Source organism: Poecilia reticulata, chromosome 2 (assembly GCF_904066995.2).
Source record: "Poecilia reticulata chromosome 2, P_reticulata-male-v2, whole genome shotgun sequence".
Classification (NCBI taxonomy): domain Eukaryota; kingdom Metazoa; phylum Chordata; class Actinopteri; order Cyprinodontiformes; family Poeciliidae; genus Poecilia; species Poecilia reticulata.
In genome coordinates this window covers 29,031,738-29,051,108 of record NC_088831.1, presented here as the reverse complement: position 1 = coordinate 29,051,108, position 19,371 = coordinate 29,031,738, and the positions used below count along the sequence as shown (strand labels likewise).

Sequence of the window (19,371 nt, the reverse complement as noted above, 5' to 3'; positions counted from 1 at the left end):
ACGATAGAGGCAAACTTTCCCAGCCGGGGAAGTTTCTTCTTTGAGATTTGAGAAATTGCTCAATAGGACAGATCTCTCTTGATGGGTCCGGTCTTCTAATGCCTCTATCGTCAGAGCAGACGATAGAGGCAAACTTTCCCAGCCGGGGAAGTTTCTTCTTTGAGATTTGAGAAATCGCTCAATAGGACAGATCTCTCTTGATGGGTCCGATCTTCTAATGCCTCTATTGTCAAAGCAAAGGTTGAGCTTTTAGACTCAATGGTCTACTTTTCACTGCAAACTTCCCCAGCCGGGGAAGTTTGCCGCTCATTAGAGCAGAGGTTCAGCTTTTTCGCCTCTTTTTCCTCCTTATCTCTCCAACCCTTCTCAATCTATGCACGTTAGGATGAATGGAGAAATCGTTCTATTCATCAGCATTTTCTCCATCAGACCGACCTGAATGATATTTCTCTGTGCTGTGGCCTGATGAGCAAACTGCCCCAGCCGGGGCAGATGCAACATGCTGTCCTTCAAGACAAAGAACAGCAAGACTTTCTAGGGTGACTTTCAGGCTGTTTAGCACTTTGATTGTGAGTTCTCCTTGGGGCAAATTCCGGTATCATAAGATGTCGTACATTATAGGGATCCAGTGCACAAGTCAAAGTCTCTTCAGAGGAAACTTCCTCTGACGAAAGATCAGCCAAATCGTCCCGTCGGGCAGATCTCTCTTTAGGTGTCCGGTCTTCTAATGCCGCTTTCGTGAGATTCCTTGAGACCGTTTGGTCTAAGCAACCTTTCCCAGCCCTCTTTCGACGGGTCCACTGATTCAATGCCGCTATCATAAGTGCAGAGGTGACGGTTTCGGAATCAAGGGTCTCCTTTTCACCGCCAACTTCCCCAGCCGGGGAAGTGGCAGACCTTTTTTGACGGCTCCATTCCTCTAGTGCTGCTATCATAAGAGCAGAGGGTGACTCCCCAGCCGGGGAAGGGTTGAAAAGATAGGAGTCAAATTCATCGTACTCGATGGACTCATCCCTATAGCTTCTTGTGTCAAATGTCACCCCAGGAAACAGCTTGTTGCAAAGTTTCCTCACTCCTTTGGTGACCAAATATCCTGCACCAAAGGTAATCGGAAAAAACATGGATGTGAAAGCAATCTTCTCCATTGTCAAAATATTTGTCTAACACACTGCTAAAGAGATGCTTGAATATAACCTCCTGTTTTGAGACCTAAGCATTCATAACCTCAGATGTCCTTTGATCTATGTCATAGATGAGGTCATAGCTACAATGAGCTCACTGTAGTTCTGGGGGAATATCTTGCTTCTGATTGTTGCTATGGAAATGGTCAAATCAGTTCTGCATGACTCAAACTATTAACCCTTTGCAACTCCATCACTTAATCATTCGAGGTGCCATGACAGACTTCAGAAGGGTATATTTCAGGAGGCTAGGGATTAAAAAAGGGATTTTAATTGTTAAATATTAAGTTTAGATTGACCATTTTATATTAAAACCATTAATTTAAGTAGGATTTTTCATAATTAAACATTTTGAATCATACTTGACTTAAAAATATCTTAAAAGTAAAATTAAATGTAACTTACAAACATTTGCTGCTGCTGCTGCATTTGTAAATTGTGACAAGAGATTTTGCAATACAATACAACTCCATTTTGTATATAAAAAAAAAAAAAATTCCCTTCTCACCCTCCGCGGGTGGTCTGCTTCATCCTCTGAGCTCGGGTCCTCTACCAGAGGCCTGGGAGCTTGAGGGTTCTGCGCAGTATCTTGGCTGTACCTAGAACTGCACATTTCTGGACTGAGATGTCTGATGTTGTTCCTGGGATCTGTTTGAGCCACTGCTCAGTTTGGGGGTGACTGCCCCGAGGGCCCCGATGACCACAGGCACCACTGTGGTCTTCACCTTCCAGGTCTTTTCCAGTTCCTCCTGAGCCCTGGTACTTCTCCATTCTCATGCTCCTTTTTCCTGATGTTGTAATCACTTGGTATTGCTACATCCACCACACGGCTTTCCTCTGTTGTTTATCCACCACCACAATGTCCGGTTGGTTCGCCATTACCATATTATATTTTTTTATATTATATATTATATATATTATTATTTATATTATATATTATATTTTTATATATATATATATATATATATATATACTCTTTTGTCATAGAACCCCCAAGAATTTAAAACTACTTTCACCCCTGCCTGCGAGTGACACTGTTATGCCTCAAGGTTTCTTCTTAAAAGGAGTTTTTATTTTGGCAAACTAATTAATTTTCCCATGAAATTTGCTAATTAAAAAAATCCAAAATCTGAATAACTAAAGAATAACATTTCTAGTTCTCTGTAATCGCAAAGGCTATGGTTATTTCATTGTTTAGAAGGATAATTTAATAAATAATAGACTTGAAAAACAGAGAAATGTCATAGGAGAGAAGCTGAAATCATAGGAGAGAAGCTGAAATTCTGCACCAAAAAGATGTAATCTTTAAACCCTCAGGCAGCACTGAAATAAAAACAGACATGCCTCTGTTGTGAAAATCGCAGTGCAGGCATAAAGGGAAAAAAACAAAGATATACAACATGCTTAAAAAAGATGAACTCATGAAGTAGGAAACTGCTCCAAGTCCAGAGAATCTAAAATTGAACTGCATTATTGTGAAGACATTTTTTTACTAGTTAGTTTTAATGAAACTTATTTTCAAATGTTTGCCTCTTTAAGGAAAACAATACAAAACCGCATTCTGCAAATATTACAAAATCATAGCTCTAAATCAAAAAATGTTGATTTTAATTCTCCTTTTTAATCCATAAAGCTGTCTGCCAAATTAGAAATATTAAAATGCTTTTATTAACATCAACCTTGAAAGTCATCTCAAAATACACAAACATCAAACAATTATGTGACATAAGGTGACTTGTCAGGTGAAGATCAGGATTGAACTTTTTTGAATGAAAAACACTATGCATGGCAGGTAATGACTACAGCATCTCCACAGCGAAACACGGTTGTGGCAGCATCATGATGTGGGAGTTTGTTCTTCAGCAGAGACAGGGAAGCTGGTCACAACTGACTGGAAGTTCAGTGCATTGAAAATTGATCTTCTGGGATGTTTTTTGTCCAGTTCGACTGAGCTTGAACTATTTTTCAAAGAAAAATTTGGTAACATTTAAGTTTCTGATGTACAAAGCAGGCTGAGACTTGCAGTGAAAGGTGGATACATACTTCTACTTTTACTCCTACAATAACAAGATAAACAATACATTTCTGTCTTACTTTCTGAATGAAACAAAAATAATATTTACAAAAATGTAGGAATCCACTAATAAACACATTTCATCGTTAACATTACTAGCAATATTGAGTTGCCAGATAATTTTTAACTATTTGGTTAATTAATGTAAACAGAAAAGAAAAAAAAAACTTACTGTCAGCATCAGTGAGTCTTACACTTAACTTTCATCAGCATTTGTTGAGTATTTTTAAGATAAATCATACAGTTACAACCATACAAACTGGAAATGTTGTTCAATTGAGTCCTAATAAAATAGGAGTAATGGATGGGACAGAAACTAATTTGTAATAAAAAAAGGCCTGCATTTTGGACTGATGGGAAAAGCACAATCTTATCAAACACTGCAGTAATAACCATAAAAGCTTTGTTGTTGTCCCTCTTTAAGGATGAATGATTATCTTCAGATTGAACAAATATACTTATGAAACAAAAAGCAGCGTCATATGCTATGTTGCACTGTTAGAAATGTATGCAGAATGAGATTTATCAAGATTCTTCTGAGGTTTACCTCGCCATAAAGATTATGGCCACCCAGTTCTAGAACTGCCAAGTTATTGACAGGTTTTGTTGGTTATTTTGTTCTTTTACATTCGTTATTGTATGTCAGAACTCTTATTTGTTTTTTCTGTGCACCACCTACATTTGACGTTGTAATGGCATATGGCATGGCCTTTGTTCTTGGACGAAGCAGAGAAATCCTCCCCCATTTTTTTTTTCTCTGACAATCGATTAACATCTTTAAACTTGTTATTCCCATTGCAGCTTTTTTGTGACATTGCAAACCCAAATGACAGATCTGACTGTGTCTTTGTGCCATGAAAGATTAATTGTTGGTATTTAGCTGTGAATAGAACGCGTGTTAAGAATAACTGTGAATTACACACTGTCTGCCCAGAGCTTTAATTAACCAGCACTTTTGGCACCATGCAGAGTTGCTGCTGCCGCTCCTGCAGCCAGGGAGAGTGAACAAATGGTGTAAAAATTATACCACACAATACGTGAACTTTGTGTTCAGTTATGCACATCTCTTTAACTAAAAGTGCTAGAAATAGTAATCTTTTACAGCGGGCACGAGTTGGAGGTATCTTTAAAATGTACTGATAAAAGAAGATGAAAGATGTGAAACAATTGAGTTTTGGTTTGTAGCTTTGGTATGTTTTGGTGTTTGTGTGTGTGTGTCCGTACACAAGATAATTGCTACATTATAGTGCTACGAAGTAATACTGATCAACGTATGAAATGATTGGCCATCATGGAAACCTAGTACCTAAAGAATACATGAAGCAACAATTAATCGTTTATAATAAATGTAAATACACTACATTACCTTAGAAAACAATATACTACAAAGTCTTATAGTAAGCTAATTAAATAGCAGAATTGACAAGGGAATATTTTTAAATTTTTTCTCCAGTCACGTCTCCCAGAGTAACTCCCTGGAGGAAGTTCGTCTGGACGGAGACAAGTTTGTGCCCCCCGCGCCCCGGAAGGTGGAGATGAGGCGGGACCCTGTGCTTGGCTTCGGATTTGTGGCAGGAAGCGAGAAACCTGTGGTTGTCCGCTCAGTTACTCCAGGTAATGAGAATGACCCACCTGCACGCTGAGTTCTCCATACAACACTGACTCATTCAGTCCACAGCCACATCACGAGATGAAATCCACCTAAAATGTAGTAGCTTGGAGGAAAACCCACTTACGCCGATGATTCAGTGATTTTTAACAGCCCTCGATGAGTAAGCGTTCATTACAGCTTTGGCCACAAGACAGGACACTTAGAAAACGGAGAGCGTTCTGAACAACACGTGTGTGTGCCTGAAGTGTTGTTTGGTATGTTGTGGCAGGGGGTCCATCTGAAGGCAAACTGATCCCCGGGGACGAGATCATCATGATTAATGATGAGCCAGTCAGCTCAGCACCCAGGGAAAGGGTTATCGACCTTGTCAGGTAAGACATTTGCCTTGTGTCACAACTGTCGTGGATAATTGAATACCAACAAAAGTATTTTACTTTAATGAGGATTCTGATATTAATATTATTCACTGTCGGGCTTTTAAAGACGATATATCCTTCATACCTGTTTATTGGCAATATGATGTTTTGTGTTTTGCTGATATAATTCTGAAGGGGTATGTTCTACTGAACTGATGTATGCACATTACTCTAACCACCCGTGCCATCCAATGTGATTTAGATTAATCACTGATACACCTGAGTCATTGATGGTGGGTGACTGCTATATGAGTGGTGTAATAAGGTATGTGGCCTATGCTTCACAGATCTAATGGATTTGAATGGATTTTCTCAGTTAATTCAATATACTTCCTTGGGAAACAAATGTCAGGCACATGCACTTTTCTGCTATCTTCAATATTTTTATGTTAACCACACTTTATTTTTTCAAATCTTTAATCCATTCATTGCCTTCTGCTTATGTGAAATCATGGGGGTCATGGGAGTAGTTGCTCCATGGTGGGAAACCCAGGCATCATGGTATGGAGACACAGTCTGTCCTGTGAGATCTGGATCTGCACTGGGCTTTTCTACACAGTCTTAGTTTCCACTGTAAACCTCTAACATGGAGCTACCAGTTGGCATCAATGATCAGACTACATCAGTTTTCTCTTTTTGATGAAGAGGAGGAGCAGCTGTACTTTGAGCTCCGTCTGGATGAAGGAGCTCTGCACCCTGTTACTAAAGCTGAGTGCAGACACCCCATGGATGAAGCTTGTTTTAACCACTTTGTTCCAGAATCTCATTCTTTCAGTGATGATTCATATCTCATTGTGATTGGTGAGGGTCAGAAAATAGATAAAGTGAGAAGTTAGCTTGCTTGTTTGCAAGTCTTCATCTTGACAATTGAAGCTTCAGCCACATTGCTGATGACTTGGTCCCAGGCCATCACCTGCTCCAACCTACCAGTACTCTCAATCAAGACACCAAGATACTTGAACTCCTCTGCTTCAAGCAAAGACAGATCCTTAACCCAGTAAAAACTGTGGTTCACCGGGTTGAGGGTTCTAAACTTTCCAATTGGCAAACATCTGACTCTCATCATGGCAGTCTCAAACTTGGTTTCTGATCCAGTGCATTCTGGAGGTCATGACTCAAAGAGGCCAACATAACCCCATCACCTACAAAAACCAAAGATGACAGTTCAAGATTTCCAGATCTAACAATCTCCTGTCCCAAGCCTTGAGATTCTATCCATATGCCCCACAAACAGCATTGTGTTCAAGGTAGGGCTTTGGCTAAAACCAGGGTCTCCCATAGTAAAGTAGCCTCAGGCAAAGGGATCAGACCTTGATGAAGAAAGACCAAAAATATTGTCATAACTCATTGAGATTAGGAAGACCAGTGAATCCTCCTGGCGTTAGACCTCAGAGTGGAGTCTTCCCCGTGGCTAAGCCTTTGCTGAAATAGTAAATTACCTCCATGTAGGCCTGCAAGCTTTGGATAGAAAAGTCTTAAGGGGTGGGTGATTGTGGGGTCCTGGGTATATTGATGCCCTGGTGTCATGATCTGGCTTTTGAGACATGGAGCATCCCTTTTGCATTATGTCAAGCAGAAATAAAAAGGAAAAAAAATTGCCTCATTTACTTTTCTTTTTGTCTCATAGGAGCTGTAAAGAGTCCATAGTGCTGACTGTTATTCAACCATACCCAGTGAGTATCTCCCCTATGAGTGAAATTGAATTCATCCCTATAGGCCATATGAGCATTTGGAAGTGATTATTTTGTTGACTCTATGAAAGCAAGTAATTAATCACGCCATATGTTTGTGCTGGCACTCTTTCTGTGATGCCAGTAAAGTTAGAACTTGAGCTACTCAAACAAAGACAAACCTTTTGAGTGCCCTTATATGTAGGGAGTCAGAACCACACAGGACTTTGTATGAACCTGCAACAACAACATTTCCTAGAGATACAATGCACCAGATGGTAGCGAACACTCAGTGCCAGGAGCATAGCCTCTCTGCAGCCTTTGTTTACAGTTCACATAATAAGTTACTGGAAATGGTGTTTTGCACGGTTTCCTTCCAAAAACAGACAAAAAAAATTGTCAGAACATCATCAAAGAAAAGAAGACATATTGTTTGAGTTTTCTTATGTGGCAAGAAACTCAAACGCATAGCTCGTCGTAATATCAAATACATTTGGTATAAAACTGCAATCTTCGAGTCATTGTGAATGCAAAATGATTCTTTCATGCAATGTCTGTGGTGTCAAGTACTTAATAAGAACCACTTAGAGACTGTTAAATATTTATAAACAGATTAAGTTGGAGTAATTCATCCTGTGATTACTCATGTTTACAGATTTTATTTTTTTTTTACATTCTGTGATATGACAACAAAAGGATTATTCTCATTGTCATGTTCTTGATTAGTATTATCCTAATCGTGTCACACCAAAGAAGAGTTAACATGTTTTAATGGGGAATTATTTCCTCTAATCACACTTGTGATTCGTTTTGAAGTGGAAGCTGATTGTCCTTTAAATTCCTGCTTCTTTTTTTGTCTTTGTTCTCTCTCTCTAAAAGTCACCCAAATCTGCATTCATCAGCGCAGCAAAAAAGGCCAAGTTAAAGACAAATCCTGTTAAAGTCCGCTTTGCTGAAGAGGTCATCGTCAACGGACAGGTCCCGGTAAGTGAAACCAAAAGAACTCTTCTTGGTCAGCTTTAGATTTAGAGGTGAAAAAGACAGACTGTGATTTATTAAATCCTTAGCTTTATCTATATGATATAAACAGCATCCCTTTGATGGCCTTCAAGTAATGGTGTCCTGTAATGCCCTCTCATTGTGCGAAAGCACATAACCGACAGCAAGAGATGAAGAGAGAAAATAGTTACTATTGGTTCAATGCGTCTTAACAAAGGAAAAAGTGGTGGCAAAACAAAGATGTCTTTTTTTGCACTAACAAGGGGCAGTAAATGTGAGGATACTGCCACAGACAGATAAAAAAGAAGTTCCTGTGCAATTGCTTCCTATAATTAATAGGCGAGTCACAGAAAAGAAGATTCAATGAGGGTATCAAGGAAAGAGAGCCAAGCAGTGTTCATATATCCCCGTTTTTAGGTAGAGTGCTTTGCCCAAGTCATTCTCCCTTGGTAAAACTGAGGAGGAAAACAATAATTGTCATACTCACTCAAAGGGCAGAGCCTTAGAATTGAATCCCTGATGTCCACTGACTGGCGCCTCTGCTACAACTCCTGCTGCCCTTCTCTGCTGCATCCTTCAGGCTCTGCTCTGTTGCTTGGCCTTCACTTGTCTTCTGTTGGTAGTCCTCCTCTTCTCAGGGAATGGATCCCCTTCCTGGCCATTAAACCCATAATAAAACACATTAAATAATATGCATTAAAAGCTTCATTCACTGGCATTCATGTCAAATTCAAGTCTTTCGTAGCCTCTAGATTTCCTTTCAACTTTGCCCTGTTTTTAGCATAATTTTTCTACTCATTAACAAATCAGGTGGTCCTTTTTGTACTAATGCTTGTTTGAAAAATCAGCGAGACTGTATGGAAAGCAGTCAGTCATTTGAATCATTCAGATGATCCATCAAAGTAGTGGTGGGTGGGTTGCGAACCCAGGGTGTTTTTTTTTTTTACTGTCACCCTGCTTTAAACTCCTCCACAACTATATTTATGACCCTTCTGCTTTTTTTTTTTTTTTTTTGCTGTTTGTTCCCTAATATTTTCTAACAAACTTACTGAACAGCTGGGTTTGCAGCTTAGTAATGGGATTATTTTTTGAATGACAATGTTTGCACTGGATATTGTATAGAGGTATCGGAATAAAGCTGAATAAAAAGGTAGTTTAAACTTTTTAGTTTTTTAACAATCAGTCATTTTCTGACTCCTTTGTACTTCAAGGTTACTTTGTGATGCCCTGTCACTTTGTGACGACAAAGTGACAGAATATGAAATGGTTTAAAAGAAGAAGCCCTGCATAACATGTTCCTTTAGTGGAAGGCTTCACTGGTCTCTTACAAGTATAGTTTAAGGACCTTTCTCTTTATAAAGAGAGTTGTTGATCATACAATTTTCCTTTTCTTCTCAGGAAACAGTAAAGGACAACTCCCTTCTTTTTATGCCAAATGTTTTGAAGGTATACCTGGAAAATGGCCAGACTAAATCATTTAGATTTGACAGCAATACATCCATTAAGGTAGGTGCTGGTAAGAGTCTCCTTTCACACTGAAATGCTGTTATGTAATCTAAAAGCCTGTTGAGGTTTTACTTTATGAAGCGCAACCTTTCCTCTTCACCGTGGCATTCAAAGCCGTACTTCAAGTGAACTTATGATGCAATCAAAAAGCAGTTGCCATATAATTAATTGTGAAGGAGAGGCGAATGTAGCGATTTACATTTGCCCCTTGCATTTTTTTTTTTTTTTTTGGCAGGTGGAAGTCTAAATGTATGTTATAATTGTGATGCTTTTAAACATTCTAGGCTGTGAGAATGATTTCTGTGCATGACTGAGCTTAGCTGAGCACAAGGAAGCTGCTCAATCTGCACATTGTCTATGTCGTATTAACTGTGACATTGTCTATCTTGAAGGACGTCATCTTGACCTTGCAAGAAAAGCTATCCATTAAGTGCATTGAGCACTTCTCTTTAATGCTGGAGCAAAGAGCTGAAGGATCTGCCAGCAAACTCATGCTCCTGCATGAGCAGGAGATGCTAACTCAGGTGAGAACACAACCATGGATAGAAAGATAGAGCAGCTGTTCAGTTCACTTTGGACAAATTCACAAAAAAAAGTTATTAGTTTGTCCACTAAAAATAATTGTGATTTTATCTGCATGACCAGTTTTGTACACTTTTCTGTACATTATTTCAAAAGAAGACAGAAGATATTTAAGGGCATACAACGTGTAAAATCAAAAGTAACAGAAAGAAATTAAGCTGTCAAACCTTTCAGCCAAAGAGTGCTGAGGAAGTGTAAGGATGTTATGTAAAACCGACAAAACTTGAAGCAGACACCAACGGCTATACAAGAAAAAAAATTAAGCTGGTTTGACTGAAAGTTAAGATAAAAAATATGTCAAAAGACCCTGAGAATCTTCATGCAACAACCACAGCAGTTGCACTGATAGTTTGGCTGCTAATGCCACAGAGCGATTTGTCATTGTCATGGCGTAAACTTTGTTTCATCCTTGCCCCACAGCCTTGGGTATTCCTGCCTTGAAATCAAGATTGTTACAGCTTTTTTTAATTCTGGGGGGAAAAAATGTCTCAAGCAGAGTGTGTTTTGGTGAGGGAGGAGAAGTTCACATTTTAATCTTCATGAAAATGCTACACTTGTACTGCATAGAGGAGTGCCCAGTCAATCCGATTCAGAGTTGCTACACATATTAGAAAAGTTGTTTTGTCCCAAAAACGTATTTGAAACGCAATGAAAATGCCAGTTGTAATTTACTTATTTTTGATGCTTTTCTTGTTGCAAAATTTGATATTCAGGTTCATAGAAACCTTCTTGTTGATGGTGCTGGGTGGCTCAGTTGGTAAAGCGGGTGCACCATGTACAGAGGCTACAGTTCTCAACCCGGTTGTCACGGGTTTGGTTCCTGCTCCCGGGTCATTTACTGCATGTATTCCACTTCTTTCTCACCAAATGCTACTAGTTCTTTTTTTTTAAGAGGTCTCTGCAGGTTACATAAAATGTTGTAGGTAACTCATCTGTGAGGTAACGTGCACATTAATTTAATTCCAGTAGAAGAAATCAATATTTGTCCATATTTGCATATGTTATGACTGTCTTAACTTACCATAATTACTGTACTGCGGGAACACTGATATTTTAATCCATAATGCTGGAAAGCTAAACAATAATTGTCAAATAGTTCCTTAAATCCTAGTCTTTTAATTGAATAATGTATTTTCAATTTTCACTTCAGTTATTCAAAGTCATTACTTCTTCAGATAAAAAAAATAAATCACATTGGTATGTTTTTTAACCACAGAAAGGTTCAAGCACAAAAAACTTATAATAACTAACCTAACGCTTCTCATTTTGGGATCATGCTCCAGGTGACACAGAGGCCAGGCTCACACAAGATGAAGTGCTTCTTTCGGATCACTTTTGTCCCAAAGGATCCCGTGGACCTGCTAAGAAGAGATGCGGTAGCCTTTGAGTACCTCTACGTTCAGGTGAAAATGCAAGAGTCCACACACACAGAAATAGCTTTTAGAGCAGCAGTAGCTGTTGCTTATTTTACATTTGCAAAATGACAGCAGCCATGAGTCAGACTTCTCATTCTGCAAACACTCACTGTGTGTGCATGGTGTTGTTTTGGATTCCATGGATAGAAGTGAATAAAACTAGGTTTCCCGTTGCATCTCTCTGCGCCTCCTTTCAGAGCTGTAATGATGTGGTGTTGGAGAGATTCGGGTCAGAACTGAAATATGACACAGCTCTTCGCCTGGCTGCCCTGCAAATGTACATTCTGACCATCAATACCAAGCAGTCTCAGAAAGTTTCTCTGAAGTATATTGAGTAAGTAGATCAGGTTTCACGATGCACTGAGACAGTGGCACCTTTCTTTGTTTTTAGCAACTTGGTCTAGAAGGTACAACAATGCGGTGATGTTAATCATACTATGGCCTTACATCTCTGCCTCTGCTTTAATAGTCTGATAATTGTAACTTTAATCAAAGGACCCGCTTTGAGTGATAAAAATAATTTTTAATAGTGGCTTATCTGTATCCACAGGAAGGAGTGGGGTCTGGCATTATTCCTGCCACCTGCGGTGTTGTCTAGCATGAAAGAGAAGAATATCAAAAAAGCTCTCACCCACATCTTGAAAACTAACCAAAACCTGGTGCCTCCTGGCAAAAAGGTAAGGAGTTACTTATCCACTGTATTCTTTTTTATCTCTGTTTTATTTGCACATCTTACTCAAGGATACCACCTAGTGGAGAGTTAAGATCTATAGTACTGTGGAGGTATTGATAAACTTATGTTTTGCTACATTTATTACAAACACAAATTTCTGTGTATTTTACTGGGGTTTTGGGTGATAAACCAGCACAAATTGATGCATAATTGTGAAGTGGAAGTATAATAACACACATCAACTCACGGTTTTCATGCTTTTTTGCTTTAAAGCAAAGATAGGATCATGTTCTGCAGGAGAGTGAAGTCTAAAGTCTTTTGCAGCCTCTAACAGGTTTTTTTCCAGGACTGACCGTCCATAATCTCCATCCATCTTTCCCACCTGAAGAAAAATATCCTAAGATACCCAGGAGTACGTTTTCTAATGAGGTGGCTTTTTAGAAGAGTTTTAGAAAGGTAGCAGTGTAAAAGAGCCTGCATACATCATTCCACTTCCATTTACCTTTGTCCAAAATATAATTTGATCACGTTGCAGTGTGTGGTTATAAAGTAGCTAAACGTGAAAAAGTTCAAGAGGTATGATTACTTCGGCAAGGCAATGCTTAAATATGAGACGATGTTTTTTTTCATATTCTGCTTTACAACTTTTATTTACTTAGTTTAGTTTACATCTGACACTATGTCCCTCTGTTCATCACCTCTTCAGCTGACTGCACTGCAGGCAAAGGTGCATTATCTGAAGTATCTCAGTGATTTGAGACTTTATGGAGGGCGTGTTTTCAAATCCACTCTGGTGGTGAGTAAGCTCGTCTCGGTATCCCCCGCATGCATTCAGCTAGTATCACATCCTGTTTAGTTATATTTATGTGGCGTCTCTGTCCCGTTTACAGCAAGGCGAGAAGTATACAGAAGTGACTTTGCTGGTGGGGCCTAAATACGGCATCAGTCATGTGATAAACACAAAAACAAATCTGGTGGCGCTTCTGGCTGACTTCAGCCATGTTAACCGCATCGAGATGTATGCTGAAGATGACAACAGGGTTAGAGTGGAACTGCATGTTCTGGATGTGAAGGTTAATACAAAATTTCTAAAGAAAAATGATGTATTATTAAAGTCTTTTTGTATAACTTTGACTGTTATTTATTTGATCGGACTGTCTCATCGTATTGTTTTCTTCTCTTACAGCCCATCACTCTGTTAATGGAATCTGTTGATGCAATGAATCTGGCCTGTTTGACTGCTGGCTACTACAGATTACTCGTAGATTCTCGGCGCTCCATCTTCAACGTGGCCAAAAACACGGAAACAAGTAGGGAAACAATGTGATTCGAAATAGCTATCCGTGACTCAGCAGGATGTGTTCAAAAATATTCATTCAGACTCTCGGTTCCTTTTTCACAGGCCATGCGGCTAAACCGAAACCAAACTACCAGGCAATCGAGTGTGCTTACAGTATACCTCACAAAGGGTGTGAGGACAGAAATAACCAGAGGTGCAGCCAAGATTACTTAGACCAGCAGTGTGAATACCTTGACCACAGTAGATGTGAAGTCCAGCCTGTGTACGTGACAGAGATTCACCAGCCTCAGCACTCTGTTCACAGGGCAGAGAGAGCGGAGTGCTGCAGAGTTTCTTGCTCCCAGACTTATCTCAATATACCAAGACCTAAGCCGCCAGATTCATCCAGAAATGCAAAGGTTTCCTTCATATTTGGGGAACCCCCTCTGGACAGCGTGAACCCCCAAAACCTGGGTTACCAGAGACTGATGGACGAAGGCCCAGAGATTGCAGATAATTACAGCCACATGTACAGGCGCCTTGAGGAGGATTATAAGATGATGGATGTCATAGAGGAGGGTTATCCATACTCTACCAAAATCTTTGGTCCCACAGAGTGCATCGAGGAGCCCCTGCTGCATGACATCTGCTACGCGGAGACAACAGATGACGCAGAAGACGAGGATGACATCAGCTGTGAGGAAGATTTGGTGATGAGTGACATTGATAAGCCCACATTGCTGACACTCTCAGGGTCCAGTGATGACATCATTGACTTGACCTCCCTCCCTCCGCCTCCAGAGGTTAATGATGAGGAGGACAACGATGTACTTCTGCACTCCCTCAACATGGCCATTGCTGCTCCTCCTCCTGGTTTCAGGGACAGTTCTGACGAAGATGAACAGCAGGGGGCTGGGCCTCGGGCCCAGGAGGCCTGCAATGATATCCCCATCTCTCTAATAGACTCTGTCCCCACACACCGAGCGGAGGGTCCTGAGGAGCCTCTGGACGATGCAGTGGTGTCCACCCTGCAGGCACTCGAAGCCCTGGCTGCTTCCGAAGAACAGAGTCCTGCACAGTCCGAGAGCAGCACAGGTTCTCCTTATACTATTGTAACATTCATCCACTAACATTATACTCACTTGATCCATTCATTTTTGATTTGCTCTTATTTTTTTGTCTCATTTTTTAATAAACCCCATTGTGTTCAATGTTTCCATTTATGAGTAGTTTTTTCATTCGTTTGAGACATTTGTACTCATTGTGTTATTCATGTTATTTTTGAGATTGTTTTTTTTTTGTTTTTTTCCACAAAATGCATTATGGTATGCTTCTAACATGCTCAGAAAATGATATTCCTAAATAGCTTTGAACAGATGTGACCAAGCCCTGGGTTCCCTTTTATTTTTTAAGAACAAACCTCAGGAGTGCTAATAATTTTTGCAGCTGTTGCTATTGGTTAAACTATTTACGCAAGACAATATGAGCAATATGAGTTTCACATCTTTCCATAATGTTTGGTTTTGTTAAGATCAGAAATCTTTTTATTACAGGCTCCTTTAAGAATGAGATTTTTCTTCTTCAAATAGACACTTTTAGGTGTATGTTTTGATGCTGATACATTATGGATAAGCAACAAACTTGAGTTCTTTGAAAGTAGGAAATAAGAGTTACTGCTCCAGAATGCTCCGATCATCTTTTTTTATTTCATGCCTTGCATTAGTGTGTAGGCTAATTTATTTGAGAAGTTACAGCTCCATGACAAAACTGAATCTCTTCCATCTGGTATGTCCAAGTTTTACTTAACTTGTCTTCTTCACCGTCAGTTTTCAAGAGTACCATGGTTTTATATTTGTGGCCCAAAATTAGGTTAAACTTGAGCTATTTCCACAAAGCCAACCTTTAAGAAAAAGAGACATGCTGATTACTTGAAGATACACCTTGCACTATTAATTTTATTGATTTTAGAGGGTTTGGAGATGGAATAGAAGAGAATAAATAGAATAGAATAAATAGAATATGATTAGCTATATCATCAGTAAAAACAGTGATATCAAATTACTGAATCCTTCATGATATATATATTTTTTCCTGACTTGTCTAAATTACATCAATAATTTTGTCTTTTAGAAATTTCTCTTGAAATGTCTTTCCATCCATCCACCCACCCATCCATTCATCCACTCATTCATTCATTCATTCATTCACCCACCCACCCATTCACCCATCCATCCAATGTTATTCAGGTTTTGTGAAACTACAAATCCCAATCCAGTAAAGAGCACATTACACAGACAAAGCATGCAGTTATGAAAAACAATTTCTATGCTTTTTACCTTGTCACACAACTGATTTAAATCTACAGCTGCCTTCAGTTTCAATGATCTAAGAAAACATGATGTCATAGGAAAATAATGTCAAGACATTCTCTCACTACACAGACGTGATGTTCCATAAAGTGTTTTTCAGTATCCCAGCATACAGGAGGATTTTATAAATTTTAAACATAATTGGGCATTGTCAGTAAGATCTAATGTTGTCAGTAAGTTTTTTTTTTCATTATTTCCAAATTGATTTACATCTATTACTGTGTTTGGATCCCTTTTTTACATTAATTTATGTTATTGTTTCTACAAAATATAGCTGATTTATTCCTTGATATGAGCCATTTGCTTAAGAAGAAATCTTTAATAACGTATTCTTCTTTTGTATGTGTGGTACGCAGGTGTACAAATATCACGAGCATTTAGCCCAGAGTCTTCCGACTCTGGCAATGAGACGAACTCCTCTGAGATGACCGAGAGTTCAGAGTTAGCCGCTGCTCAGAGGCATTCAGAAAACCACCTGAGGATGCATGTAGCCATGACAGAAGGATGCCGTGCCATGAATGAAGAAAAGGCAGAGGTTTGCACGACTCGTGATGAGAATCCGGAGGAAGCTAATTCCTCGGCCGTTACCTCCTCTCAGATTTTCCACTCAGATGGCGGTGAGATGGAACCAGATACTATGGAAATCAAATCAGTCAGTGAATTCTTCACCAAGATGCACATGGGCTCCCTAATGAGCAGACAGAGAGGGAAACAGAGGGAGGCGGAGAGCAGTATCCAAGGAGATAGATGCAGTTCCTCTGAAAAATCTAACTCGACTTCTCTAGATTCCGCTAAGGACGAGCCCCCTCATCTTGTAGGGAAGTACAACGCTTTCACCGTAAGAGATTCCTATTACATGAATCAACTTGATCTAGGGAGAACTCACTGCAAAGACAGGCATCAAAAATGGCAGCAGAGAGCACCGGGAAGCAAAATGGCAGAGAATCTTGCACCAGAATGTGCAAGTGACTCACAGGCTTCCCACGCAGATAGGCTGACAGCAAAGGGAGAGAACCAGGAGTCAGACGAAAGAAACCACCAGTTAAATGCCCATCTCATCTCCCCATCCAAAGGGCCCTTCCCCGCTGAGAGTGATGCTACTTCACAGGACAATAAGAAACAGATCAAGCTTTCGCAGTCAGAGCAGGATGTCACACGGATGTATGAATACCATGTCAGCAAGCGCATGTCATCGATACAAAGTGAAGGCGTTCATTCTCTGCAGAGCTCACAGTGCTCGTCAATAGATGCGGGTTGTAGCACCGGCAGCAGCAGTTGTGTCACTCCAATGGACTCTCCCCTTTGTGCCACAGACAGTATGCATGTGCTATCAGAGTCTTCGCTAAAGGGGATGAGCTATGCAGCTGGGGCTGAGGAGAAGGCCTACGGACCCACAGTGCAGGGGAAAGCAGGGCACACAATGGACCCCACCCTGATGAGAAAAATCCATGCAGCGACCAGTGCTGAGCCAGGGTTTGGGAGCAGTCACAAAATGCCCAAGATAAAAGAAACCACAGGTAAGACAAAAACACTAGGGGACATCTCTACTTTGTTTCTGTAGAAAAACATAATTAAAGGAAATAAAACACATTCACCAAGCATTCCATTCTCACACTGGTATCAAACGTTTTGGGTTTTTTTTCTATTAAATACTGGCCTTGGCATTTAGATTAAATATTATCTTTGCTTTTTGAAAAAAGTTACCAGCAGTTTGTTTTTTTCAGAAACTATTCAGGAGATATTATCCTAACCTGTTGTGGAAGGCTTTCTGAGGATCTACATTTTCTTTTACTTGAGGAACATTTGAAAGGCCAAGAGAGAGCAGAAACCATATATTCTGGCCTTACTGAGCCAGAATATATGGCTCGTTTTAACGAATATAATTTGTTCGTTAAAACAAATTATATCTACTCAACAGTGTCCAAAAAATAATCTATGATCTATCTATAATCTATCTATAATCGTGCAGCCTCAACGATTGGAAGCTATTTGACAGCATTATACCTACACATTGTTACATTTATATGGCTTATAAACAAACAAATACATAGCATTAAATTTCCTATTTATCCACATCTGAAACTGTACCACACCAAATATATTATCCATCTCCACCATGAACTTTCTAGACAGGAAAGAGGTTAGAAATACAGTATTTACTGCATACACCTTTACAATATTTGCATAAATATCATGAAAATGTTGCAATAATTAATTAACACTTTTACTTAATCTCATGATACAGTATGCAGATGATGTCTGCTATGATGAAGTTTGACACATGCTTGAAGTAAATAAAATGGAAATCGATTTGGTCTTATTTTCTGATTTAATAAGCTAATAAGACTCCAACCGCTTAGAATTGTAGGCTACATAAATTATAATGGTTTAGTTTTGGCAATTTGTTGCACAAAGGATGTACTAGTGTAAAGCTCTTTTTTTACAGGGGTGCCTAAAGTCGGTCCTCGAGGGCCAGCATCCTGTATCTTATAGTTCTCTCCGTAGTGGTAGTAACAACCTTTTCATCATGTCAATGTTCTTCTTAGGCCTTCTAACGAGACATTATTTGATCCAGGTGTGTTAAACCAGGGAGATAACTAAAACACGTAGGATGCCGGCCCTCGAGAACCAACTTTGGGCACCACTGTGCTACAACATCTTTAGGTGTAAAACTTGTGCCTCAGTTCATGTGACAACAAACGTGTGAACAACAAACGTGTGACATGAAACTATGCGAGAAGTGCAGACTGCCTGAGTGCATAAAACTTGAGAACCCCACCTAAATGTTTATTGCTAGTTTGAAATTGCTCTTACTTGCATGTTTCAATTATGTCTCAGAAAAGAGTACCTTGTTTTTTTTTTGTTTGTTTCTTGAAGGAAAAATGTCTTATGTTGATTATAATTGGTGAAAATGAGAAAATGTACTCTTACCAGCCACTTTACTGGTGTTAGGGTTAACAAATATCTGCCTTTAGAACTGACTTATTTTTGCAATTTTGCTCTGCGATTAATTTGCACATTTCGGACCAAAACAAGTTCATTTCTGGAACACAGAACTGCATCATACTTCTCCTTCTTGAGCAGTATGATGTTTGGACATTTCCATGATATAGTATCTCTACATGTTTAACAAATAAAAGCAGTTCATTGTCAAGCATCTGGAAAATGTTCCCAGTGATGAACCAGACTTGTGCAGACTTACAGCTCTCTCCTTTATATTGTTGATTTATTTTGAATTTGTCATTAGATTAATCAAGAAACCAGAGCCATGACTTCATAACCTGAGCTCACTCCCTCATTGTTTAAAGAGATAGCGCTCATTTGTTGTGTAAACTTCTTATTTTTAAGGCATTAATAATTAAAAGAAGGAGAACAACCACTGGTTCTTTCCATGTTTTTGACAAATTTTCTGTTGTTGTTGGCAAACCATTGAGCATGTGTATCTACGAAAAGTGGCTGGTGAGTGTATGTTGTTTTGATAAGCAAGCCGATAGCCTTGCCTCTTGCATAAGAATGATAGTGCATGCTTACTTTATATTCTGTCTACAATAATCTAGTCATGTACCGTATTTTCCGCACTATAAGGCGCACCTAA

The 19,371-nt window shown here is 39.4% G+C and overlaps 1 protein-coding gene across 7 annotated transcripts in view; it reads left to right on the top strand.

The window, feature by feature from the left end:
* frmpd4 (FERM and PDZ domain containing 4) overlaps positions 1-19,371 on the top strand; it is a 53,612-nt gene that overhangs the window by 31,907 nt on the left and 2,334 nt on the right. For all 7 annotated transcript variants that reach the window (XM_008400422.3, XM_008400432.3, XM_008400440.3 and 4 more), the window contains 14 exons: positions 4,709-4,869; positions 5,136-5,238; positions 6,911-6,956; positions 7,833-7,937; positions 9,351-9,458; positions 9,851-9,982; positions 11,324-11,443; positions 11,653-11,789; positions 12,006-12,132; positions 12,835-12,924; positions 13,019-13,201; positions 13,315-13,438; positions 13,531-14,502; positions 16,133-17,293. In XM_008400422.3, coding sequence (XP_008398644.1) covers positions 4,709-4,869; positions 5,136-5,238; positions 6,911-6,956; positions 7,833-7,937; positions 9,351-9,458; positions 9,851-9,982; positions 11,324-11,443; positions 11,653-11,789; positions 12,006-12,132; positions 12,835-12,924; positions 13,019-13,201; positions 13,315-13,438; positions 13,531-14,502; positions 16,133-17,293 — 3,569 coding nt within the window. The remainder of the gene's footprint in view (positions 1-4,708; positions 4,870-5,135; positions 5,239-6,910; positions 6,957-7,832; positions 7,938-9,350; positions 9,459-9,850; positions 9,983-11,323; positions 11,444-11,652; positions 11,790-12,005; positions 12,133-12,834; positions 12,925-13,018; positions 13,202-13,314; positions 13,439-13,530; positions 14,503-16,132; positions 17,294-19,371) is intronic.